The 26,338-nt window shown below is 46.9% G+C and overlaps 1 protein-coding gene across 2 annotated transcripts in view; it reads right to left on the bottom strand.

Moving 5' to 3' along the window:
• Positions 1–26,338, bottom strand: part of LOC126527645 (uncharacterized) — a 202,351-nt gene that overhangs the window by 119,628 nt on the left and 56,385 nt on the right. For both annotated transcript variants that reach the window (XM_050175455.3, XM_055068915.2), the window contains exons 15-16: positions 25,534–26,263; positions 19,893–22,507 (exon numbers count right to left, since the gene is read on the bottom strand). In XM_050175455.3, coding sequence (XP_050031412.2) covers positions 21,983–22,507; positions 25,534–26,263 — 1,255 coding nt within the window. In that variant the 3' untranslated portion in view covers positions 19,893–21,982. The remainder of the gene's footprint in view (positions 1–19,892; positions 22,508–25,533; positions 26,264–26,338) is intronic.

The raw sequence follows: 26,338 nt of genomic DNA, 5'->3' as shown, positions 1-26,338 counted from the left end.
ACGAGATGACCACGGCCGACAGGGGTTCAGAAACCACCGTCAACGAGAAAAACAACTACCCCTCAAGAATAAAGAAAAGTAGTGGTACATCGGCAATAAAGGCAACAGAAAACCCAGAACGTCGAAGAAAGGATGAATAAGGATTCAGTAAATGTCGAGGGGAAACAGGAACACGGCAGTTTTTTTTTCGTTGAATTATTCAGCTGTTGGCACTTTTTCGCAAGTCTTCGAGTGGGAGGTGCATTTCAAATGCAGACGCCGCTAGTTTCGAGAGCATCAAGTCCTTCCTTCGAGAACCTGCGTCTCCTTTGTGTTTTTCCTGCCTCCGGAGAATGATGCGCCGACGAAGCTGCGCGGCGTGAACAAAACATGGGACGTTGAAGAATGCGTCGAGCACAAGTATATGCTCCCCTACTAGGCTATCCGTATCACTGCATGGAAGGTGGGGCAAAATAAACGAACCCCCCAAAAATGCAACGTAGGTCTCCTAGTACTAATGCTTGAGGTTTTCGTTTTTGTCGTTGTTTCCCCATCCAAAGAAATGACATTTCTCAATATGTCGTAGACGCGAAAAAAGTCGTTTTGATTCATTTTCCGACGCGTTGCTCGAAGAAATTATTCACACTTCTCCGTGAATTTCATGTTGGAAGATGTTGTTGCATGAATAAAAGAAAGCACGCTAAAGAAATGTGTATTTTTGATGGAAATGGGTCCCAGCACTGATAGGCCGCATTGTTTCGTACCTATGGTGCCGGTTTGTTTCGTACCGCTGGTGCCAAGATAACTAACACATCTATAGAGAACTCGTCATTTGGTAGAGCAAGGTACTTTTGCAAGCACCGGCGGTCATGCCTATAGTTATGGAATTCGAGAGCTTTGCGACCAGCGGCAAATTATTGTTACAACCATGCAGGGGAAGACCATACTGCACGGCATGATTAAGCGCAAGGCTGATATACAGCATTTGCGAGCATCACAATGCTAGTCTCAATTAGTCACTAAAATTTGTCTGTGCTAATGTGTTGTCTTTCTTGCCGCGTCCTTTAGAGCTGTTCCCAAGTTACTATGAATTCACCAACAAGCTCAATGTTAAACCCTTCTACAATTCACAAGTCTATACCTTATGCAACCGCAAGCTTTATAAAGTTTGTTTGCGTCTAGGCTATGAGATATTCTGAAATCTGTTACGGTCTGCTTCAGCTGACAGCCTACGACGAAATTCTAGAATATCTTCTATGTGAAGTAGATCTGCCTTAAATGCATGATGGAAATAAAACAGCGCAACTTTACGCAGACAGTAGGCAAGGAAGACAAATAGAAGCGCTGAACTCAAAGCTAAATTTTAATTGAAATCACAGCAACATATGCATGGCAGAATTATCACAGGGCGCAAGAATAAAAAAAAAAAGAAAACCCATCTGGGAGAACGGAAAATCTACCTTTTGCACATGCGGCACCGTACCGCATGCATCAACGCGTTCGCCCCTTGTCAAGATACTGTACCTGTTTTGCTGGTAATGCGATTGAAGGATATTTGATCCCCCTGTCTGGTGCTTTCTGAATGTGGTAAGCTTCAATTATCAAGCAGGTAGCAATATCTTTATGTCTCGCGATGATCTTAGTATTACTGAAATACGGCATACACCTGCATACAGGACAATGTATGTTAAAGAGAATCGGTTTGTTATTATTTTTTTTCTATTTTCATGTTCCTTTAATCTGCAATTTATGCAACTTTCTAATTGACCTATGCAGAACCACACACATGATACGGGCTGCTTATATACAGAGCCTGTTTTACATTATACAATCTGTGACATGGGCTTGACATTGCAGGCTCCTTTGATAAGAGCACACTCAACCTTGCCGCAAACACGGGGGAAGATGTCGGATAACTTGCGGCCGAAAAAATGCGCTGTTTCGCCCAAAAGCGAAGCATCGACTGCGATAGCAAAATTAGTAGATAACCATGCGCAATAAGTAGAGTAGCTCTGTCGGCAGTTTAATTTTACAAACATTCTCTAGGCAAATGAATTAACAATCATGGTGTCACGCGCACACGAGCAAACATGAACACATCTCACTCGATGACCGCGCACACTCACTTTCGAAACGCTGGAGTCAGGAAGTGCGGCAGCCTCAGCGAGCGAACTGACCGCAAACTAAGCGGAGCAGGCAGCCCACACGAAGCTATCAGCACTTGGTGAACTCTATCCCCATCGCAGATCTTTTTCAACGTAGGGTACGCGGGGCTGCGTGATACGCAACCGCTGCCGAAGCAAAACGATCCCCTCTCTCCCCTCCCCCTGGTGCCGTGTGCGCGAGGGGAGACGGTGCGCTTCCTCCCCGCTTCCCTTCCTTGTGCGCGCGTGATCCATCCGCCTTCGTAGCCTCGCCCTCGGACGCTTTCACTGGCACACGAAGCATAGAGGGCGCAGTGCCGATATTGTCAGCCTTTTACTTTATATGGAACATCACGGCAACGCCGACGACGGCGGTGGGAATCCGCCTGGAGGGTCCATTTAATTGCTATTGCAACAAAAGCAACACAGACGTCATATCGTGCACCGACACTCTTTAAAACGTGCGACAGGCGATTCAAATATGGTACGACCCACAACTGCTGTGATTCCTGGCGTTCTGTACTTGACCTTTTACCCCATTACATACCATGTTTTAAAAGTTTCGCAGAGGCTCTCATCATAAAGTGCTCTGGGAATTCCGATGAACTTAGCCTCTCCACTTGAGAAAACACAGTATCAAGCAAGGAGCGACAACATGGCTTCTCGACAGCAGAACGCAAAAAAAAAATGCGGCTTTTCCCCGCTTTAACACCTTCAGTGCGATGATCCATAACCCAACAAAGGTTTTCTAGACCTAGGGCTATACTCCCATCAACACGGACTAGATTGCGCCCTTGACTTTAAACCTGATAACTGGAGTTCATTATTTGTAGGTATTTCAACGGTGAAGCGCAGATCATTAACTCTCTTCTTAAAAATCGACGTTTTCAACAAAAAAAAAAATTATTGAGAGTCCAGCGTTTGCGCGTGTCTTCCTTGCCTACCGTCTGCGTCAATGTGGCGCTGTTTATTTCCACAATGTGCCTATTCCAACTCACCCAAATTTCTGTTCAAATTTAAGTGCATTTCTGTGGGATGCGTTGCATGCGTTCCTGTTAAGCTCTTTTTGGGTGAACGCCACACATTCGTGCATGATGAACCATAACTGAGGCAGACTGGATTTCTAAGTGGTGTAGTACAGTATCACGAATGTACTTTTGGGTTGGAATTTCGTGTTCCTCTTTTTGCTCAAACTGCTTCAAGAACAAACTCAGTTTAACTTTCACGAAGGCTCGCAGGCCATGTCTTCGACGCGCACCAAGACGGAAAAATTAAGAAATAAATAAATATATAAAACGCGATTACCATTTCGATATGACGTCTTAGGAGAAATAATGCAGCTGGACGCATGCCTTCGAAAATTCAATTTTTTTTTTCGTTTTTGTTGTTTTAACATTAAGGTGCTTAGTGAAAACTGGGTAAATCTCCATTTGTATAGGCTATTGCTCCGAAACACCGTATCTTTTGGTTATCATGTATTCCACGTTATGTTCCGAAAAGTGACTGACCGTGGCGAAGGGAACCACGGTCCTTGCAGCATAGCGAAAATTAAAATAAATAGAACATCTACATCGTTTGAGAAGAAAGTATTTTTTTCGCGTAGTATTTATTAGCGTAAGAAAGCATAATTTGCCATACAAATCCACTACACTTGAATCTCGTTACCACAAAACCTTATGCACGTAAATAACGCATATAGAGAAGTAAATGCGATTCTCTATGAAAACCTTACAGAGATTCGTGCCTACACAACCACATTCTAACGGAACAAAATTGTCCTGGTGGTAAATATGACAAACTATATTCGAGCGCCATACAAAAATAAAAATAACATATACCGAGTATATTATGCTACGCGGGGTTTGACAGACGCTCGGTAATGGATATAACGAAGTAATTTCGGCTATCCTTAAACTCTGTCATATGAAGTTTCAAGTTTATATGTATTGCTGCAGGCTCTAGGTTTTAATGTCCAAAGCAGCGAAGCTGAGGAATGGATAAAGAAATATATACGCTGTTATTACTATCTCCTTCAGCGTTCGCCTAACACTTTATGAAAGCATGAACTCTCCACTGCACCGAGAAACAGAACGGGAACATAGATAAACAAATGAACCAAAAACTGAACCTCTTAGTTTGAAAGTCACCGTTGTGATAGATACGTGTCGTGCCCTTACCTATCTATTTGCTTGAAATGTATGTTCCGAACAAAAAATTGTTTTGGCATTTTCTTTTTAGCGCGTGATATTTCGCCCTAGATATGCTAAGTGTAGGAATTGGAGTATAGCGAGATGTGTCATTCATAGAACGGATCTAAATGATGCTTTTTGTTAGAGCGCGGTTTCCGAGATTGCACCCGTGCACGTTACAAGTGTGCGCCGTTGGATCTTGGAGGTCACGGATAGAGTAACAGAAAGGATTCAAAGACAAGAAAAAAAATCACTCAAAATTAGAAGAGAGCTAATTGCATTGACAAAGTTTGATAATTTGCAGGTATGAGACGAAGTATGTTGACGCAATAAAGGCGAAACTTTTTGCGACTAGAGTTCGCTGGAGCACTTTGTCGTGGAGCAAGCAAAAGCATAGTGAAATGATGGCAATGCTTGATGATGAAGTAGCCTTGTGAGTAAAAACATGTTCAAAGGTTCTTGATCAGGACAAGTTGCCGAATTGATATCAATACTATAAGAACAAATTTGATTTTTCTTTCATTGCATTCTGCTGAGCTCCCCATAGTCGAATGATGCTTTTGAAGAAAAAAATAAACACGTATAAAGAAATCAATGAGGTGAGAGAATTTCTCTTAAGTACTGCCCTCTCTTGCTGTCACTGCTAGGCGGATTCGTTCCCTTAACTAAGAGCACCTTTGCAACAGAAGAGCAAGCTTGCAGTTAAAGCATACACGCTTTCAGTTTCTTTCCATCCTCGTACCATCAATCGAGCTGGTGTAGTTGTGTTCACCCATCGACTCTGCACTCCCTGTTATTATATAACCTATAACAAACCTATAACCTGTAACAAAACCTATAACGTTCGGGCGCTGTCCTTTTCACAAGGAATGATTCGCGTGCACGCCCAATCTCGAGCATAAGCCCCTCACATACAAATAATGAACAAAAAAGAACACAAAACGAAGAGGTGAAGCAAGTAACACATAACACATCGCTTGGCAATTTCCAAGAAAGCGTGGTCGCAGATTATTCGCGAGGTGTTTCGGAGTGACTATAAACATTGGAAGGGAACTTCGGAAGTGTGGATCCTTGAAATATTGATAATGCCGAATAAGGATTGGACGGCAACAGCGCATCAGCGTATGTGGCTGCATACGCCGGTTGTTTCAGCTTGCCGTTTTAGGAGCCCGTTCATCTGCAAAGCGGTTCTTTTGCGGAGTGCGAAGATTGATGCGCGCGGCCTCCGTTGTCATTGCGGACAAGTTGTTTATCTATTCGGAATGAAGGGTAGGAAACGCGACACGTAGGAGCTCTTTTTGTTTTTATGCCGGGATGATTTTCTTATTTCAATCGCGGTATGCGACGTACATCATTAGAACCATATTGCGTTCATATATTCTGATTGCGCGGTGGTGTTCTCCTGCTTTCTTCTCTATGGTAATTTTGATGCGTAGCTTTCGTAAAAAGAATATGAGATGTACTTCGCCGCTTCGCCATACCATCCACTTTTATTTTTTTTTCAGTTTCGTTGTGCGATATTCCTCTGGTGCTTGTTGTCCGATATACTTTGGACCTGGCTATATCGACTGCAATTGTATTTTCCGTTCCCCAGAGTGTCGAAGCTCAAGGTGTACGAAAGACAAACTCCCTTAAATAGTCTGTAGTCAGCGGAGGAACAGGGAGATGGCAAGTAATGTAATCAGTATACTTTTAACAAACATTACACCTTTTTTAATCAAAGGCATACTCGCTTAACCGTGTGTCTAACAATGTTTTCCGGTCTTTCACTGCCGAGAAGGTCGTGCTCATGCAGAGTAATACGCTGCTAGCGCGTTTCGGCTAAGTGAGCAATGAAGTTTGCTCACTTCACAGCCGCTGCATGCAATGCACGTTAAAATGGGTTGTAAAGGCACTGCTCGCATTCTTTCAAATACGTAAAGATGCCCATTAGTTGTTTTATTTACATTTGTGCATGTCACGTTTATACCATCATTATATTCATGCTGCAGGAGACCTTTAGTTTGCTCAACGTTCAGATAGAAGCGGAGCAAAGTAGAAAAAGTCATTTCGAATAGAGATTGAACCACTAGTTCATTCGCGCTCAAAGTACGCGCAGAAGTGACATTTCAGTGTGTATTCTGTTCAGCATTGCGTCTACCCGCCGTGGTTGCTCAGTGGCTATGGCGTTGGGCTCCTGAGCACGAGGTCGCGGGATCGAATCCCGGCCGCGGCGGCCGCATTTCGATGGGGAGCGAAATGCAAAAACACCCGTGTACTTAGATTTAGGCGCACGTTAAAGAAACCCAGGTCGTCTAAATTTCCGGAATACTCCACTACGGCGTACTTCATAATCAGAAAGTTGTTTTGGCACGTAGGGCCCTATAATTATTTCTTTCAGTATTGCATCTGGGCACATGCCTGGCTTGTTTCATTAGAACGAAGGCAAAATCAACGGCTCACGCGGCGGCAACTGACGAGCAATAATGTCGCCTCCTGCGAAGACGTTATGACATTTCTTACAACGTCTAGGGCCTGCGGAATCTTAAAAATTGAACTGAGCAAATCACATCACAAACAAACCACGTATATAACGCGGAACTGCGGAGAAACGTCCATGCCCAAAAATGATAGCATAAAATCATCTCGCACTCAGGACGTGAAACAGCGCTGATATTTCGGAATGAACTGGGAGAGGTTCGCAACAGCGACAACCGAGGCGCTAAGTCTTTTCAAATTACTTCGGAAAGATGCTTCTAATTTACCTCTTACCAACCTTCCATTAAATTTTTCTTAAAATCTAGTTTCTAACGCTTGCTTTTTTTTATTTTGGGTGGCATTTCTTCAACCTTGCTCGACTTTGCCACTGCTTCCAGTGAAAACTTCGACAGCGCTCCGCACTCTAGCGTCATTTTTACGCTTCAAGAAATTTAATAAAAGAACGGGGATTGGGGGATGGGGTGCTGAAGCTTTCCAGAAAAATAATAGATGGAGGTAGGTGGTGTTCGGTGATGGGGAGATGAGACGTAGAAAAAATTGGCGTGTGCGCGACGATAGTGGTAAGAAAACGCGTCGTAAGCACGTGGAAAAAAAAACCCTCCGGGTAAGCAAGCGGCGACAGTTTCGTAGCACCGGGACGCTCGTCTCGGAGGTGGATGGAATGAATTTACGAGCAGGTGGGAAACATGCTCGTCGTTGCGTAAACGTGAACTGGCGACCTGGAAGACGAAATGCACTTTCATTTTGCAATATGGTGCTCTCTCGCACAACACTGAGTCGGCGCGGCACTTTTTTTTTTGTCTTCGCTTCAGAGCGCCCCCTGCTCATGCTGGCAAAATGCTGTCTGCCAAAACGTAGGGAACAAAGGTTGAATGCGTTTGATGGAAAAACCGAACTTCGAGAAGTGGAACCTGCCGGCGCTTTATTGAGTAGAGCGAGCAAAACTGTTTGCTTTATATTCGCGAGGGAATGAGTTCTGGCAGTGTGTGTGCTGTACTGAAATAAAAAAACAAGAATGGCAATGCGGTACCACTGCGGGCTGGCAAGCGGTGTATTCCTGCGCGAGATGAAGTAGTCCCTTATTCGGAAGGGGCGAGTATGAGGGGACAGATGGGGAGAGGGTAACGTAGGGTAGGGGCACAGTGTACCACTGTAAAGACGGTCGTACACAGGAAGAATGTTGTAATAACTGCTTTTGAGGCAGCCTTGCAATGAACGACCCAAAGCAGGAAAATGTAGCAGTCGCTATTTGATATTGGCGGAATGATATCATAAGCTGCTGGCTCCTTTCAGCATTTCTATGACGCGCCGCTCTCCCAAGCGGCGTCGATAGGCGATGTGAAGCTCAATCATTAGTAAATAACTTTATATAAATAAACACCAATAACATTTGCTGAACTATATACCTTTTATTTAAAGTTCAATTGCAATGCAGTTAACTTATTTTTACGCGTCGTTCCCTACCACGTACCGCTTATAAACGGGATATGACATATCATGAGAGCTGCGCTATAGCCGGCATGTTCACCGTACTGGAGCCAATCCTGTGTTGCGCCTGCGTTGTTTGCTCGCGTATGATAGAGCTTGTGTTTCATAGAAGTGACGGCTCGCGTTCGTTTAAAGCCTTCATCTGTAAGAATAGCTTCAGTAAATAAAACTGTTTGGAGGTCATTTCAGGTTTGTGTTTAATATGCCTGTAAACTAAACAAAAAGAAGAAAAGGAAGAAATAATATAAGGTATTTGATGGTGATGCAGGAACCTCAGCTGCGGAAATTCTGGTCAAATGAATTTCTTCCCTTTAGCTTAACGTTTCTCAATATGGGTATTCTGACTCCTTCGGAATTGGGTTATAATTTTGGCGAGCAAAAGCCACAAGCCAAACAGTTAAATTGATGCGCTGGCGCTGCTGTTAGTATTCGAGGTAAAACTACAACAAACGCCAGGAACGAAGAACTCAGGTAGTTTACAAGTAAGCGCTGTGGTTTTACCACGAATAATTGCCCGCTCGGCCCGCTTTCAGTTAAGCTGCTGTCATTTTCTCGCGAGGAAACCAAAAAAAAAAAGCACTACAATCGAACAGTGTGACAAGTTGAAACACTTTGGCACGTGTAAGTAAAAACAAATCTTGCGCAGTTATTGCGGACGAGCATTGTGAGCGTATCGAAGCTAGCATATGTGTCACATCAGCTCTGTTGCCGCCACGGATGTTTAAACAGAAAATAATGAACTAGGGTGGTTGCTTGAGCTAGTTGGTAATTCATGATCAAAAATAACGTACAGAGCGAAAGACAAGGACTGCGAAGACGACATACACAGCGCTGACTTCCAACAACATTTAATTGCGTTGCCACATCGTATGTTTATATACAAGGGCATTTTTCTTATTTTTTTATTTTTTAATATTTTTTCTGGTGACCATGCTCTTAGTTCAGTGACTTGCTGTTAGAACACTCCATGTGACTGCCTTTCATTTTCTGCGCATGCCCTTTCTTGTATATATACACACGATGTGGCAACGCAATTAAATGTTGTTGGAAGTCAGCGCTGTGTATGTCGTCTTCGCAGTCCTTGTCTTTCGCGCTGTACGTTATTTTTCATAAAAAAATAATGCCATCTTCGGCTGGTCGCTTCTGAGCGCTCTGGAGCGCTCTCGCGAGCGTCGTTGTCTTCGGCTGGTTGAAAGAGGGTGCGCGCCCTGCGTTCGGCTGGTTCCTCTCGATTGCTCTCCTCCTTCTTGGAGCGCTCTGAGGCACTCCGAGCCCTGTCGTCGGAGCAGTCGCCGAGATTGAAACGTCATCGCAGCGCCACGTCGCTGCCGTTGGCGACGGCCCACCGTAACCTAGGCAACCTAGGCCGCTGCATGCTGGCGTCTCGACGAAACATCGGACGTTGGCAGTAGTCACGTGGTTTCGTATCTGCCATTTCCTCCTACGAGAGCGAGTCGCGCGTTCGGCTTGCGCGCTTGTCCTCTACCTCTGAGCTCGGGAAACGCCGGATCTGCCCGACTCTACTTCGGGGGATGGAGGCGACCAGTCAAAGATACCATAAGATTAATTTGAACACGTCGAAAACGACATGCTGCTGACGCCGTTAGTTCCTGGGCGTATCTCTCCTCAAACGTTTCGTAGCTATGCCGCATTGTACGTTCCCCTTCGTCGATAGCCAATCTGAATGGTAGACAAAGAACCTCACGTAGCCATTGCCGGGATTCCCTCTAACGCATCAAATTGCGCCTGGTCCACATCTGAGTTCGTTATATACCTTCCGCATAATGCCGACAACCTGGCCCGCATTTTGGACTCCCACCACCCTCGAGAAAGACGGACATGAGGGCAAGCCAAGTGCGCGCCCGCAAAGATTGCGGGCCACGCGCACTGTGCTACAGGCCTCATTGAGTTTGCTGAGGCGTTCTGAGCGCAAGCGTAGCATATTCGCCGCCTAATACAGCCCTGCGAAAGCAAAGCTCGGGTCCTCGCAACGAGATGGGTGGAATACCTCGGAAACGTTGCAGCTCATACATCCCGAAGGCGTCGTCGATTGGGAAGAGGCACGGAAGGAGCTGCATCTCATTATTCCGGATTCAGTCATAGCTAACCCTTACACGAAGAGCAGGGAAGCAATCCAAGATAGTACGACATTCCGTGAAGTATCCTGTGTACTGGTGAATCAACTTCGCGTGGTTACCTAAAGAACGGCCAGGTGGTCTCGCCAGTGCTATGCAGTATTCGGCCACACAATTGGGTCTGCCTCATTGTAGCAGCCACCATTACCTGTGTTACGTTTCGCCTACGACGCGCGGTATAGCCGGCGCGGATGCAACGGACGCCGGGGCTTCGTTCAAAGCGGCGGACATTTTGGCCCGTTCAGCGCTGCCGCAACGCCTCCTGCCATGCGCGTCCAGGCATGTTTCAATGCCACGTGTCTTCGTGTGTGCGTGTGTGTGTGTGTGTGCATGTTGGTGCCCACGCTTGTCAAAGCGCGGCAGCCGGGGAGTGGAGCTCCCCAACTGTGAAGCGAGGAGGTCTGACCGGCGCCGGCCCGGCGGATGCGTCACCTTCTAGTCTCAACGTGTCCGCGCGGCGCCGTCACGTGCGCCACATCCCGAGCCGTTCCTTCTTGCCCTCGACTCCGAGAGTATAAAAGCAGCAGCCCACGGACGCCGAGAGAGGCTCCGATTTCTTCCGTCGAGTAACGTGCTCTCCCGTCTCTCCACTTCGGTCGACCTGACCGGCCGCTCTTTTGCGATGCTATAATAAACAAGTTGTTCTGGTAGCAATCGACTCATCCTTTGCCAGGACCTTCGGATGCTTCCAGTTGTGCCCCAGACCGCCAGGCCAACGCTACCCTTGGGGCTTGCGACCCGGATGCAACACCTGCCGTATCATCAGTGGCTAAGCTTGACTACCACCGCATACGCGGCTTCATGCGGGTGACTCGGCTCATTCTGACGGCCGCTGTAGCTGGCGAGTGTGAAAAACACAACTAGTGCTATGTTTACGCTATACTTAAACTTCCCATATACTTTTTGACTGGTGAAATAAAGCTGCAGTACTCGACTGTTGTAATTAGTGTGAAACATGGACAAGTGGTCAGCGCGACCGTGAAACCGTCTAGCTCACAGGTGAAGTTCAGCGCATCGACTGGCGTAATGAATTTTAAGGCACTTGCGTGTACTATGGTGATGGAAAGAAACCCGAACATGCGGAGCGCGTGGCCGAAGCATACCTGAAGGTATAGTGTGCGCCGTCCAGTCATCACCGTTGACAGACGGGTACATCCGGTTTGATCGCGCTGCGCGGTTTTGCGCCCCCTATCCTGCGATATTTTTGCTTCTGTTCTGCTTCTGTTTTACTTGAAAACGAGGAAAGGTGACGGTACGGTAAGGATGACAGCGCAAACTGTACTATCGCGACGAAAAGAAACGCGAACCGCGGAAAACGTGGATTTTCGCACAGTCAGCGCTAGTGCGACGATACGTGTCCAACTCTCATATGATTTGGCTGTCGCTAGGTGAATCTCTGCTTTCAGTCGGTGCCACCGTAGCACTAGAATATTGTTCCGGCTGGCGCTATCGCACCGCGTGTGCGTTCCGAGTGCCGAACATGACTGGCAGATGATAATCTTTCCTTGCCAATATGCCCAGCAAGTAAAATGTGGCACGCTTTCATGCTTCCAGACCATAGCAAATGTATTGGTGTAAGAAAGTTATAAATAACAACTGAAACAAAAGCTCAAGCTGGCACAAAGTCTGAGGAAATCACGAAGCAGATTCACTCGACAAAAACATACTTTGCATTAATTAATAATTGGTGGTCTCCTTCGGCCAGGATGACGGATTCCATGCGCCTTAGTCTGTCTTCGCTCAGTGCCGCAAAGCCTGTCCCACTCGGCGTGAACAGCAGCCCAAAGGGAGCCCTTGTTCATTTTATGCAGCTGCAGACGTCACAAGCGTGATTTTATAATTTCCCAGACAATCTCAATTGGATTTATGCCCGCTCCTTTTGCGGGTCATGAAAATTTACGGATAGCAAGGTTCTCAAGCAAAGCCTCCACGGAACGTGAAGTAAAATTAAATTATGGGGTTTTACGTGCCAAAACCACTTTCTGATTATGAGGCATGCCATAGTGGAGGGCTTCGGAAATTTCGACCACCTAGGGTTCTTTAACGTGCACCTAAAGCTAAGTACACGGGTGTTATCGCATTTCGCCCCTGTCGAAATGCGGCCGCAGTGGCCGGGATTCGATCGCGCGACCTCGTGCTCAGCAACCCAAAACCATAGCCACTGAGCAACCACGGCGGGTGGAACGTGAAGTATGGATTGGAGAAAGGTCATGCTGATAATAAAACAGCCCATTCTTGAATGGCCCATCCAAAGCAAAGGCAGGACAACCTCCTCGATTGCATTGCAGTATTGTGCTGCAGGGAAGCGTTCATTTAGCAGTATAATGGGACCCAAGCCTTGGGCTGTGATGGCACCCCGCACATTTACGGAGCAGCATCCGCTAAGGCTTGTTTGCTTGAATCAGGTGGGATGAAAGCTGCATAAAGTAAAAAAAGAAAGTTTGCGTATATGCGCGTCAAAGTCGTATAATACGTTTAGCCCAATCGCTGCTGTATCCAAACATTTTTCTTGTATATTGTAGCGAAGTAGGCACCTGGCACTATAATAAAGACTGCGCTGTGACTGTCACGTAGCTTTTATTCATTCACTCAGAATGCACTTTGAGCCGTTAATCATGACATGCAGCAACCAAAATGTAGCCAATCTTATTGCAGGGCCCGTCTGAGTTTAAAACGCTGAAATACATATTATGTCCTTTAAACGATCGATAGTCGCACCCTCATGTGACATTCGTCGTAGAGCTATCTTCGTTAAATTTTGATACTACTCTGACCACACTAGCACTAAGTAAACGAATTCAGCACCAGATATTTGCAAAGAGCATCGCAATTCAAGAACACTAGGGTGCAAAGGCTTACCGATGATTGTCTTGACGCCAAACTTTCAGTCTCTCGTGACCCTTTGTGGTAAATGTGGTCTCATCTGTGAACATCACCTAGCCCCAATCCTCCACAGACCAGTCTTTGTGCGATTGTGCGAATTGCATGTAGACGGGTGGCTTTGTGGCGATCCGAAAGCAAAGGCTTTCTTGCGGCTGTCCTGCTGTGAAGGCCCGCTTCGTGGAGGCGCTGTCGAACCGCTTGAAAGTCAATGTTTAGCCCGAGCTCGTTTTTGATCTGCGGGGCTGTTATAAAGGATTGTCTACGGTGGCTGCAATAATTAGTAGGTCTTGTTCCGCGGTCGTGGAACGTGGTCGCGAACCGTGAGGAAGGTCCGAGAGTCCACCTTCAGTTTTGTAGGCTTTCAACACTCTGTGGACGGTCGAAAGCGCTCTTCCGGTAATCTCCGCAATTCTTCTCCGGGGAATCCCTTGGCGGTACAAAGCGATCATTCCGATCCTATCAGCGTCCGACGCCGGCGGCCTGCTTGTTTTTTCAAACTGAAGGGACTCGAGCCGATAGCGTTGCTCCTACGCCATAGAAGAATAGATCGCGCATGTGCAGCTCCACTTCCAATCATCGTTTTTATTCTTGAAGGTTGCTCTTTTCTTTATTTCCATGATCACCGCTGCCGTGAGGCAGCGACGATCAAGCTCGCACTTAACGCTTCAGTTCTGTTAAGCACACAAGCATCGTGACAGTACGAAAGCGGGCCGCATTTCACTTGCCGGGCATATCGGCAAGGAAAGCTTATCATCTGCCAGTCATGTCTTGTGCTACAGTGGCGCCGTTTGAAAGCACAGATTAGCCTAGCGACAGCCAAAGCATATGAGACTTGGACACGTATCCTCGCACAAGCGCTGACTGTGCCGAAAGCCACGGTTTCCGCGGTTCCCGTTTCCTTTAATCGCGATAGTACAGTTTGAGCTGTTATCATTACCGTACCGTCACCTTTACTCGTTTTCAAATAAAAGAGAAGCAGCAAAGAAACAAAAATATCGCAAGATAGGGGGCACACCATCGCACAGCGCGATCAAACCGGATGTGCTCGCCTGTCAATGGTGATGACTGGACGGCGCGCATTATACCTTCAGTTACGTTTCGGCCACGCGCTGCGCTGTTCGCGTTTCTTTCCATCGCCATAGTACTTCGCGGCGGCTATTGTATGCGTGGGCGCACGATAACTTATGAAACCAGATTAATGGTACAATAGACTCGGTGCTTTCGAACGCTCTTCGGCGCTCTCGCGGTGTGACGTGCGTCCGTCTTTTCCAAGTCGAGCGCTCGGAACGCATTCGACTGGTTCATTCAGAGCACTGCGCTTTAAGTCAGAGCGCTTGGATGCACTCACACCGTCAACCGCGTCGCTGGAAACCTGATTGGAGCGTGGTGCGAGCCACTCAAACGTATACCCTAATACAACCTGCTTTTGGACGTGCGAGTAGTGCTGTGGTTGGTAGGCGCCGATACGTTCACCGCTGTAGTCACGCAAATTCTCGTGCAGGAGAAACTATCCCCCAAAAGTTATCGTCCCAGTATGTAGCCCGGATAAAGGATAGATTTGCGCTCAATGTCGCTTTAAAGTTGTGTAGTCGCAGTCCCCAGAGGCTCCTATAAAAAGAAACGAAGGGGGGTGGCAAACTCCCGTTTTTTTTTTTAGGGGGGGCTGAAAGTGAGCGCAACGCTATCGGTACCCGAGGCCAGCTAGTGTACTTTACCGCTACTAGCACAAAATGTACGAACAACAGCGAATAAAAGATCGGTGTCGAACGCTAAAGCTGATCGCTCTGGATCTCCCAACGCATCTGCTTGCCACTGAGATTAGGTGCCGGTGTTAGTACATCCGAAAAACCAAAGATTTACAGGAGGTTTCAGGATGACGAAGGCTGGAAGTGATCAGCTGTGTTTGATGAAAGGAATGCCGCTCCAAGACGAAGTTTCCACAAGCACTCTTGTCGCAACGTTGGCTTCGGCGACAATCCTTCGTTTCACGATTCTTGAGCAATGCTGAAAGAGCGTGTCGCAAAGACGCAGCTTGATCGTGGTCTGTATGGCCAAACCACCTCGGTGCCACCGTGGTAACTTATCCTCCCAAGGAAATCCTGGGGCAATCTAAGTGATAGCCTACCTAAGAAAATCCTAGTGGCACAAAGACCTATGCAGTCAGTTCTTATTGTCGAGTAATTTGTTACAACTTTGAAAAAAGAAGTACTTGCTTTATCAGTTTGGCGCGATCACTTGCCCGCATCAGCATTCCATGTAGGTGAATAGTGTGGCCAATTCTCAGGTCCCTTAGATAAAATTTATTTTGTGCTATTCTCGAGTAAGCTCCATGGCTCACCCGTAGCCTGAAACTTGACTTTGCTGTCACGGCGCTTCCCTGGACACAAAGTGATCACTTCCTTCCTCTTTTCTTCTTTTTATCGCCCTTCCCCTTGCCCCCAGTGTAAGGTTGACGCTCGTCTGGTTGGCCTCACTGATTTTCCCCTCTCTGGTATCTCTCTCATTTTCCGCTAAATTCACAGACGCAGGCATAACAGCACATAATTCCTCCTCTTCCATTTTAGCCCTAGATTGTTGCGCCATGCTGTGAAATTTTATACGTAAAAAAACGGCCACTTTTCGTTGTCGATAGCGATGCGGCGGGGGTCTCACGCAGATTATAAATGCCTTTGGAAAGATGTGGCAATAAAATTACTACACGCTTGATATAAGCTGTCGCCCGCGTCTATAGGTTTATAGTTCAGCAGATTATTTTAGCTCATTATTCCTGGTTTTACACAGAATATAAGGAAAGCTGTTTATGTGAATGGGCAAAGTGCACAGTGCACTGCAACAAGCAAACACAACAACATCAACAACAACAAAAAAGGAAACTGTCGGTAAACATGAGAAACATATATTAGCGTTACGTCGCACCTCTTTGAGGTACTGAATACAACATATAAACGGCGTTCACTACACTGCAAGATCTTGTTCAGGCGCTCACTCGACACACGTCGTGCCAATTCGAGGATCGAAGTGCAACTGACGGCGGTATACGCAGCAGACCACCGTCAGTTGCCCACTTCACACACTTAACACACACACACACACACACACACACACGCAACTTGTCTTTTTTTTTCACTTTGGCAGTACTAAAGCTAACTCATTAATAAACACGAGACGGTGTCATGAAACGTTTTTTATTTGCAATTAGCAGTTCGTCTTCCATCCATATCATCGGATCGTCGCCGTATACATTAAGTGTGGTGCCCCCCTCCCCACCCTCCTTCACATCACAGAGGTAAATCGCGGCGCGCCAACACAGAGGACGGAATCGCGTCACCGCCCGTCTAAGGAAAGTGGTGGGGAAAGAATGTCGCGTAATGTAGAAGACACTGAGAATCGTAGACGCACGACACACGAGACACACCCACACGTCCACACACACTCCGAATGGTGAAATCGCGGTCCATCGTGTACGGGTAAAGCTCCGCGCTGGTAGACAAAGCAAGAAAGCAGGAAACACTATCCTTAAGAATCGCCATTGCAATCAAGGACAGGCGCCTTACCCTCGCTCGAGCAAGAAGCTCCAATTCGACCGAAAGAAAATAAAGTATTCGCGAAAAGCAGTTAGACGTGCCATGTTGTAGACGACGGTAAAATGAGGGAAAGAGATAAAAACGCTGGGCTCGTTGGCAACATGTTACGTCTATGCTGATTGCAACGCATTCCGAACCCCAAACTGCCATGTTAGCAATGAGCACATGCTTCAGACGTGCTTTGAGATTGCGATCCGTAATATATGGGTATCGGGGGTGCTAAACGATCTTTTATTCCTAGAACTAAGTGTATATGACATAAGCACACCCGAATCGCTCACACTGTGAAAGGAAAATGTGCCGTTCTTTAGTGTTACTTTAAAAAGAAATGAATCAGTGGTTATGGCGTTATGCTGTTGAGCCCGAGATCGCGAGTTAGTTTACCAGTCAAGGCAGCTGTATTTCGTTGAAAGCGAAGGTGCTCTCGGTTTATCTGGGGGCCCGCCACTACGGCGTCCTTCACGACTCCCCGTGCAGTTTCATGTGCGGAAACGCCCTATTTACCTTAGCAGGATGTGTACTTAGGTGAGTTGGTAATACATGTTAACTTGTGAAAGTGCTTGCCTGACGAGACCCTACACAAATAAATGTGCTAACACGAGCACAGCGCCATGTTTCTCTTATATTTTTCTTCGTTTAAGTGCCTTCCATAACGCGCTGTTAACAATTCAAAAATAATATAGCCTCGACAAGGTGTATGTGGCGGCCGTAGAGAAAGCCTGCAATTTTTTGACCGCGTGTAGTTCTTCAGCGTTAACTCAAACCGCCGGTATACAAAACTTTCTGCATTCCGTATATTCGAAATGGGGCGTGGAGTAGAAACCACACTTTCGGCCTCAGTAGTGCAACACCATATGGCCCCCAAACAACCGTGGTAATTGAAAAGACAGTGCTTGGTTCCGGGCTGTATTTTTTTCGTGCTTGCGTTTTTTTTTTCTGGAATGGTATGCATATGCACACTTTATGCAAACTGGCAGTTCGAGAGAAAAAAAAAAGATTTGAAAAACATTATCTGCTATCAATCTGAGCAACACTAAAACAGCGCGCTGTAACTTTCGAGCATGGAGGTTGTCTAATCCTGTACAAATTTCGCATGAAATAAAGAAAGAAAAAACGATGAATTACTTCCCATAAAGATATTTTAGCCGATATCTTGAATGTGCAACTGTTGGAACAGCTTATTTCATGCCTGTATCTGTGTATGATGAGAGTGCGTTGAGTACAGCCTCTTGTGGCGCGAATAATAATAATAATATATGGGGTTTCACGTGCCAAAACCACTTTCTGATTATGAGGCACGCCGTAGTGGGGGACTCCGGAAATTTTGACCACCTGGGGTTCTTTAACGTGCACCTAAATCTAAGTACACGGGTGTTTTCGCATTTCGCCCCCATCGAAATGCGGCCGCCGTGGCCAGGATTCGATCCCGCGACCTCGTGCTCAGCAGCCTAACACCATAGCCACTGAGCAACCACGGCGGGTTCTTGTGGCGCGAATTGGACATAGACAGTGCTGTATGAACTTATTGGTGTAATAGTAGTTATGGCAGTTCTCAAAAGGATTACATATCACCTTTCGTAAAACGAAATTGCACGTCATCGTCACAGATAAAGTGGTTTGGAGCAGGATTAGCGAAAAACACTTCCGATTTTTAGGGTTCTTAAGTGATTGCGTAAAGAACGCAACTGGCAGCTTTTTCTTCGTTTGCCTGTACATTAATTTGGCAATGCCGTTGTGAAACTGTGGCACGTAACCTAAGCTGCAGTACATTTGATAACGGGCGTCAGATTCCCATAAGATACGTAGCGTCCTTTCGATACGTCACCATGTAATCCTTTGTGCAAACGGAGGTTTCGCTAAGAACCAAACCATCTGAATCCTGTAACATCACAGTAGCTAAATTCGTCACTGTAATCTTCCATGACACGTCTATTAAAGTATTTCATCCAAAAAAAATGAGAGTTAGCATTAGAAAAGCTGAAGAAAAAATTGTACTTAAGGCGTTTTCACTAGGCCTGTCAAGACCAAACCCACGGCTGGCATTGGAACGTTCCTTTACCTGCTTAGGAAAACGCGAAAATGATTGTTGTAGGTAAATTTTTCTTGTCGCGTCATTCTCCTGGTCCTTAGTTTACCCCATTCTGTTTTTTAGGAGCTTTAGTAAAACCTACTTAAGTGCGTTTTACTCGAAGCCTCTATGATCACGTATATTTCTTTGCTATCAAGATTTTTATTGCACAGTGTCTTAGTGCAAAAACAAGAAACCAAATAAAAGCGTTGTCACTGTAGCATTCAAATTGGTACCGACAGATCAAATAAATTTGAGTTCTCTAAAACTACTTCATCCGGAATGTCAAGTGCCAAGACAAGCGGAAAGGGGCGTCCTTTGTCCCACTTTCTGAGCAGCCTTCTACGTGAATAAATTTTAAATAGATGTAGGAAGCGATACGGTTTTGCTATCTTCAGCGCACAACCATGAACTCGCAGACGCTAAGATAAAAAAATAATAGACTTCAAAACTGCTTTGACCATTCGAAGCAACATTCGGCTATCAATGCATCACACGCTACTAATTCGTGGTACGCTGCTTGGTTCACAGAATATAAACCACTGATGCGTACGTCGAAGCACAATTTGAGGTGATAAGTTGTGTTCCAACTTCTTTTAATTGGTGACTAGGTCAGGTGATCTAGCTAACGAATTCCGTAGGCAGTATCTCAAAAGATCATCCTGTTTCAGCCTTTTTACGAACTCATTCGTACGTAAATGCACCAAAATGGCCCGACGAGAACACTTTTGAATCTTTTTTACACACACTCGCGCACACACATGTAGAAAACAGCACGGTCGAACACGCAAAAATAGCTTCGCCTGCACGATGGTTTCTGCACTGACGTTAAGGAACTTTCGAAATGTACTTGCGCATGTGTTGTGGTAGATTAGATGCAGCCCAGGTATTTGTACAAAGATGGACATAGCAGGTAAACATGAATGTAAAAGCAGCACTCTTACCGTGAGGCCAGACTCAAAAGGTCCCAAGGAGCGAGGAAGACCCACAAGAATGCCGACTCGCCTGACGCACCGCTTTGAGGCTTGCCCTTTGGCGATACTAACTTCAGGGTGTAATAAATGGCTAATTTAGAACTGATCAGCATCCGTGCATTACGATGCCTGTGCTCTCCCTCAACGCTTGCAACTCAATACATACGACATACTAACGTACTCGACTGATTGTATAGCAAACCTATTCTTATCGAGCGCGACCAGTCTTAACAAGACGGAATCGCGAAGCTAGCCGCTGTAGCCTGCGCTGATGTTCTGCAGTACGCGCTTCGCGAGCCCTAGGTCACATGCCGATGCGTCTGCCAAGTGCGTCAGCAATTTCTTTCCACGTGAGTCCAACTTGAGCGCCGAAACGCGCTAGCGGCTGCTCTTATCTAAAGATAACAGTCAGACAGGTTTCCATTACATCTTCGGTATATGTCTGAAAAGAAACTCAAGTAGGGAGGGCGGGGGAAGGGTAGTGGAGCGTTTCAATGATTTTCAAGGCAGGGAAGAAGCTTTAAAGCAGCATCGGCTCAAATATTTAAATACAGCTTATTTTTTATTACTATATAGGCAACTTTATCTTTCCAATAATTGCGCTTCAATGCTGCCTTCGACAAACTCTAGCCTCACAACATAAAAGGGGGGGATTAAAACTTTCAAATAAATACATTTGAATAGCAGTAGTAATTCTTCTAAATCAACCTTCGGAGGTGACATATTTTGTGTAGACACCACTTTTTGCCTTGCTGAGGCGTTCCGACGATCAGACGTCTGTTCAGACATTGCGCAAGAGCACAATTACAGATCGCTCGGCCATCATTTTTGCTTCTTTAGTTGTCTGCACAGCGATGCTCAATGTTAGCATTGCATGGCAGTGAAGAATAACATTCGAAAAAACGAACGTTGTAAAGTCCTGAAGAACAGAGAATGAGAGAAGAAGAGAGCAGGGAAGAAATTTGCGGACTCGTTTTGGTGCTGAGCTCTTCAAACACCGGGCAAATTGGATTTTAACTCAGACGAGACGGCACTCTTGAGCCTTCACCCACCTGCCATAGTGAAACCAGCAAATAAACAAGTATGAGCGGAGATGACGACGGCAAAATAGAGCACCAGCACATTCTCACTGGCAGTTCATTTCATACACGTTGACTTATCGCACACCTAGGACATTTGGAAACTGTTTTTTTCTTTCAAAAACGATTAAATGGGACTAGTAAGTCAGCAACAAACCACGGCAGCAAAATGTCAAGAGTGGCAAGGCCGCAGCGCTTTTTTTTTCCTTCTTCTTTTGGCCAAGGTTATGGCTGAACGTTCAAGGGCAAGGCGTAACAACAAGAACAAATAACAAGTTGACACCCTCGAGTTCCCGGTCTCTCGCTATCATGGCGTCGTGCTCACTAATCTCCACAAAACACCACCACATGCGAAGGTCAACAATTCTAGTTGAGAATGCTGTTCCAAGTCCTTGTACTGTGCACAGTGGACTCGCCATCGTCGCCTCTTGATCACGTGTTCTGCTCCACCACCTACATTAGGCCTTCAGCGGCAACTACACTGGGCGCATTTTCGACACATTTGCGGCATGACTTTACACGACGTCGCCCCGTTTAAGTCACACCCCAAGATGACTTGCGATTCGGCTTACAAGTATTGCACCTTGTCACCGCTGAAAACAGTTGCCTCATGGTACTAACCTTGGACTCGGTGACAGTGCCCTTATCGTGGAACGGGGAATGAACACATTCGCACCCAGCGATCCGTTGCCGACAGTGTCCTCGAAAAGAGCTCCATGTGGTCGCCGCTCACAGACGGTCATTGTTCTCACGAACTAAAAGATGACAATGCTTTGGCCTCTCTATGATTCTCGGACGAGACGCAGGGCATCGCTGGAAAGTTTGTGTTACTGTTGAACTGAAGGCTCATCGCACAAGCCCAAAATTAATGAGCGGCAAGGTATTGGCTCGTCTGCGAAATGCTAAAACACTGGCAGTTTGTCACCCAGGGACTCAATTGGAAAATGGCAACACAGTAGCCACCTGCGGATATTTAGGCCCTCAGGACGCTATCGTAACGCTGCCTCCATTCGCTATTGAGAACGATGTCTCCTCAGTACTCTTCAGGGAGCTCCGAATAGGCCCACGGTCCGAACGAACAGTTTGGGAAGATTCTGCCACAAATGTCGCCGCCTCCTGAGGCAGGTTCCAGAAAGGGGGCAGTTCGGGCAGGTTCGGCGTGCTCGTTGGCACAGGCGATGGCCTCTGAAACGTGCTGAACGATTCCAGCTTGGGCTTGTCCATTGATGACTGCACAATGCCGTTGATTCGAATAGGAGTGGTCTCACCACCGGCGTAGGCGAACAAGATGTGTGCCTTCTGCTCGCTTCCCAGGCCCATGGTCGCGGTCATGTTGCGCGACTGATCGTTGAAATTATTCAGGAGATCAGAGGCCTTCACGCTGCTGGTCTTTATAATTTCCCGCTCTTGGCCTGAGTAGAGGTCTGGGACCACAGATGTGACTTGATGTTCAGAGGAGTAAAATTCCTTGTGATTCTCCTTGGAGTCAGTCTCGTCAGTGACCACCTGCAGTGCAGAAACGAGAGTGTGGCAAACGAATGTTATTTCTTCAAGGAAGAAAAGAAAGAGAAAACATTACGCTTCAAAGAGAAACATGCTCTCTCCCCAAAAATAAATTTAAACGCTCTGATTGGACTAAGCCAAGGCAAGCTGTGCTTTCAAAAATTTTGTGCATACGTAAACGTTGCAAAATTACAAATATTGAAGACAACGTGCATGCCAGATGACTGTTGGTATATTGTACGCGATGCGAGGGCTGTAACAGCCGCATCATGTTTTTGTACTTGAAAACATAATATGTTGATAGCTCGATACTTCCTCGATACTCTGCTTGCTTGAATCATTTACATTTACTCTAGCTATATGTCATGTACAGGTATGAAATACCCTTATTGGTACTGCATCACTACAATGCCAAATCTTCTTGAATGGAAAAACAAATAACACTCTAACGCCACACAAAAGAAAGTGGTAGTTTACAGAAACGAAATTGTTGCACGGCCAGTAACCATGAGGGGACCAACGAATGCTATGCAAGATAGAATAAACTTTATTGTCCAACGGATAAGGTGATCTCCTCACCCCCCGACACGCAGGTCAGGGGGCGAGTGCCGCCGCTTCAGATGCAGGCTGGGAGGTCTTGGGTCTCAGCAGACTATTCAGCCAGTTGGACGAGCCGGAGCTGGAGCTCAGAGTCCGAGCTGCGCAGCAGGGTCTCCCAGGTATCTCTACTACCTATTTTGTGCGTTCCCCCGGGAGAGTACGGACATTTCCGTATTATGTGGTCGAGGGTCCCTCTCGCCCCACAAAGATTACATCTATCGCTCCTGGCCTCGGGGAACATGTGGTTCGCCATAACCGGGTGCGGATACGTATAAGTTTGTAGTCGTCTCCACGCGACTGCTTGTGTGTTGTTTAATTTTGGGTCTGGCGGGGATACCAGTCTACGAGCCAATCTATAATGCTGCGTGATCTCCCCATATTTTAGCAAGCGCTCTCCACTCCCTCGGTCATCGAGGGGCCCCGTAGCTGCTCGGCGGTAGAGATCTCGAGCCAGCTCGTGGGCCACCTCGTTGCCGGGGACGGCTTCGTGCGCCGGAGTCCAAATTATTTGAATTTTTCTAACTTTCTCTGGCCTAGGATTCTGGCCGCTAAGGGCGAGATCCTTCCCTTGCTAAAATTTTGTATGGCAGTTTTGCTGTCACTCATCACAAATTTCGTGTCCGTTCCAGCGCAAGCTAATACGATCGCAATTCCCTCGGCAACTTCTATGTTGCGCCCACGCAGAGTGACAGCGGTCACTGGAATACTCCGGCCGCTGACGGCCGTTGCCACCATACAACTGCCGCTACCTCCCGCCGTGTCTACATAGGCCAACTCATGTTACGAAATTTTACCGAATCTAATTTTTAATGCTTCGGCTCGTTTACGCCTCCTGTCTTTGCTATGTTCCGGGAGCATGATTTTTGGCAGGGGGGAGAAAATCAGATTTTTTCTCACTTCCTTATCTACTTCCACCTTTCGGGTAGGGCCTCTGTCCGGATTTATTCCAACTTTGGCCAATATGGCTCTTCCTGTCCTCGTGGTGCTAAGTCTCTCAATTTGAGAGGTTCGCACCGCTTCCGCCAGTTCTGGCCATGTGTTGTGCACTCCTAGAGCCATCAGTCTCTCTGTGGATGTGCACATGGGCAGTCCCAGCGCTCTTCTTACGTGTTTTCTCATTAGAGAATCAATCTTTTCTCCTTCCACCACTTTCAAAATCGAGATATGGCGTTGCATAGCCCACCCGGCTGAATATGTGCGCCTGTATTAGTTTAATCAAATTTTTCTCCTTGAGCCATCGGCCTTTGCTGGCCACCCGCCTAATTAGGCTCAGGGTCTGTATTGCGTGATTCTGCAGCCTCTTGACGGTCTCGGCATTGTGGCCGTGTGACTGGAGAATCAGGCCCAAGGCTCTAATTTGCTCGACTATTGGTACCTCCTTACCCGCCACTTTAATTTTGATCTCCGACGGTGCCTTGCACTTTAAGTGTTTCGGATTGTATATAAACAATGCTGATTTCTACGGCGAGCAAGGCCTCTCTCGGCCGCGTAATCGACTATGACGTTGGTGGCGGCCTGGAGCAGGCGTTCGACGGCTGAATCACTTACCCGGTTGACCCAGAGGGTGGATATCATCCGCATATATACAAAATTTTATTCCCTAGAGCTTTGCAATGGCTCGGGGAGTTCCCTCATAGCCACGTTGAAGAGTAGGGGAGACAGCACTGATCCCTGGGGCGTACCCTTACTCCCTAGCTCAATTGTGGAGAATTCCAGCGTTTGGACCCTCATGCAGGCAGTTATTCCCATCAGGAAGTCCCTGATGTATCGATATGTCCTGGTAACTACATGAATCTTGTTCAGCTCTTCCAGGACCGCCTCATGCTTTACGTTATCAAAAGCCTTCGTGAGGTCCAGTCCCAGAATTTCTTTTGCATCTTTAGACCTTCAGTTTATTATATCATGTTTGATTTGGAGCATGACGTCCTGCGTACACAAGTGAGGCAGGAACCCGACCATCTAATGTGGCCACAGATCGCCCTGCTCCATGAAGCCACTCAGTCTGGTCTGGACGACGTGCTGCATCAATTTCCCCACGCATGAAGTTAAGGAAATTGGCCGTAAGTTTTCCAATTGCGGAGGCTTCCCGGGTTTCTGTATTAAAATAACGCTTGCCGTCTTCCACTGTTGTGGGCAAGACGTAAAGCGGAAAGCAGGTGCGTTATAAGGCACTGTCTATGAACCTAAATTGGTGGTGCAGACGAGAGTGGGGTAAGTTGGGGCCTAAAATCAGTTCTACTAGTATAACACTCCCACTATTGCACCTGCAAGTGTAACCTGGGCAGGGTCACGGCATAATTGTTAACAGGAAACATTATATAAAGCGAGTTCACGACCAAAGAATTTCATTGCGCCACCGACGAAGTTGCTGATGGCTGTGTTGCACGCAATCGCAATCATTAAACTATCACAAAGCCCTAAACATTCACCTTGTGCGAGGACTTTAACTTCTTGGGCAGTGTTGCAGCGCTCTTGTCGTCCTTCTGCACGTTCGAGTTCTTGAGCAACCTTCGGACGCCCGAGAAACGGGGCAGTATCGTGGGGTGGTCCCTGCCACCTGCTGCTGTTCCACCGCCACCCTTGCTCCAGATATTGCTGTTGAAGACCACGGTGCTCGTGCTGTCCGTGCTGCAGGACGTGACCCGCACCATGGACGAATGGCTGTTCTGCTTGGGATCCGAGTTGGCGCACCAGGACCCCGCGGGCACCGCTCCGCCGCGGTGCTTCTTGAACGTCCCCGTGGTGACTAGTTGGGCCCAGGAGGCGCGTGCCTCCGGGTACTGCAGCACCCTGACCACGAAGATGAGGAAACCCTGCATCGAGTTGCAGACGCAGAAGGCGTACTGGAACGCCGTCTTGGCTTCGCCCACGGCGAACACGCCGAATATCCACGTGACACCCAGCAGAGTCATGACGGTGAAGGCGCCGCGAACTTGGGCCACGGTGATGGGCGGGTTGGCGGCGGCGGCGGCGGAGGCGGGGCTGGAGCCCGAGCACGAGTTGTGGTCGGCGGCCTTAGCGTTGGCTTCGGCCATGCGCGGCTTGAATAGCACCCGCGTCACCATGATGAAAACGAGTAAGTTGATGAAGAGGATGAAGCAGGAGATGCCCAGGAACGCGATGTAGTAGATGAATGGGTTTCTGGATGATATCACGCAACTAGAATAACAAAAAAGAAACAGAATAGATGAATTGAAAACCTTTTTCATTGAACTGCTTATGTATCTAGTTAAC

Source organism: Dermacentor andersoni, chromosome 9, assembly GCF_023375885.2.
Source record: "Dermacentor andersoni chromosome 9, qqDerAnde1_hic_scaffold, whole genome shotgun sequence".
In the NCBI taxonomy this organism is placed as follows: domain Eukaryota; kingdom Metazoa; phylum Arthropoda; class Arachnida; order Ixodida; family Ixodidae; genus Dermacentor; species Dermacentor andersoni.
Note: the sequence above shows the minus strand (reverse complement) of the source record. Positions and strands in the feature narration are given on the sequence as shown.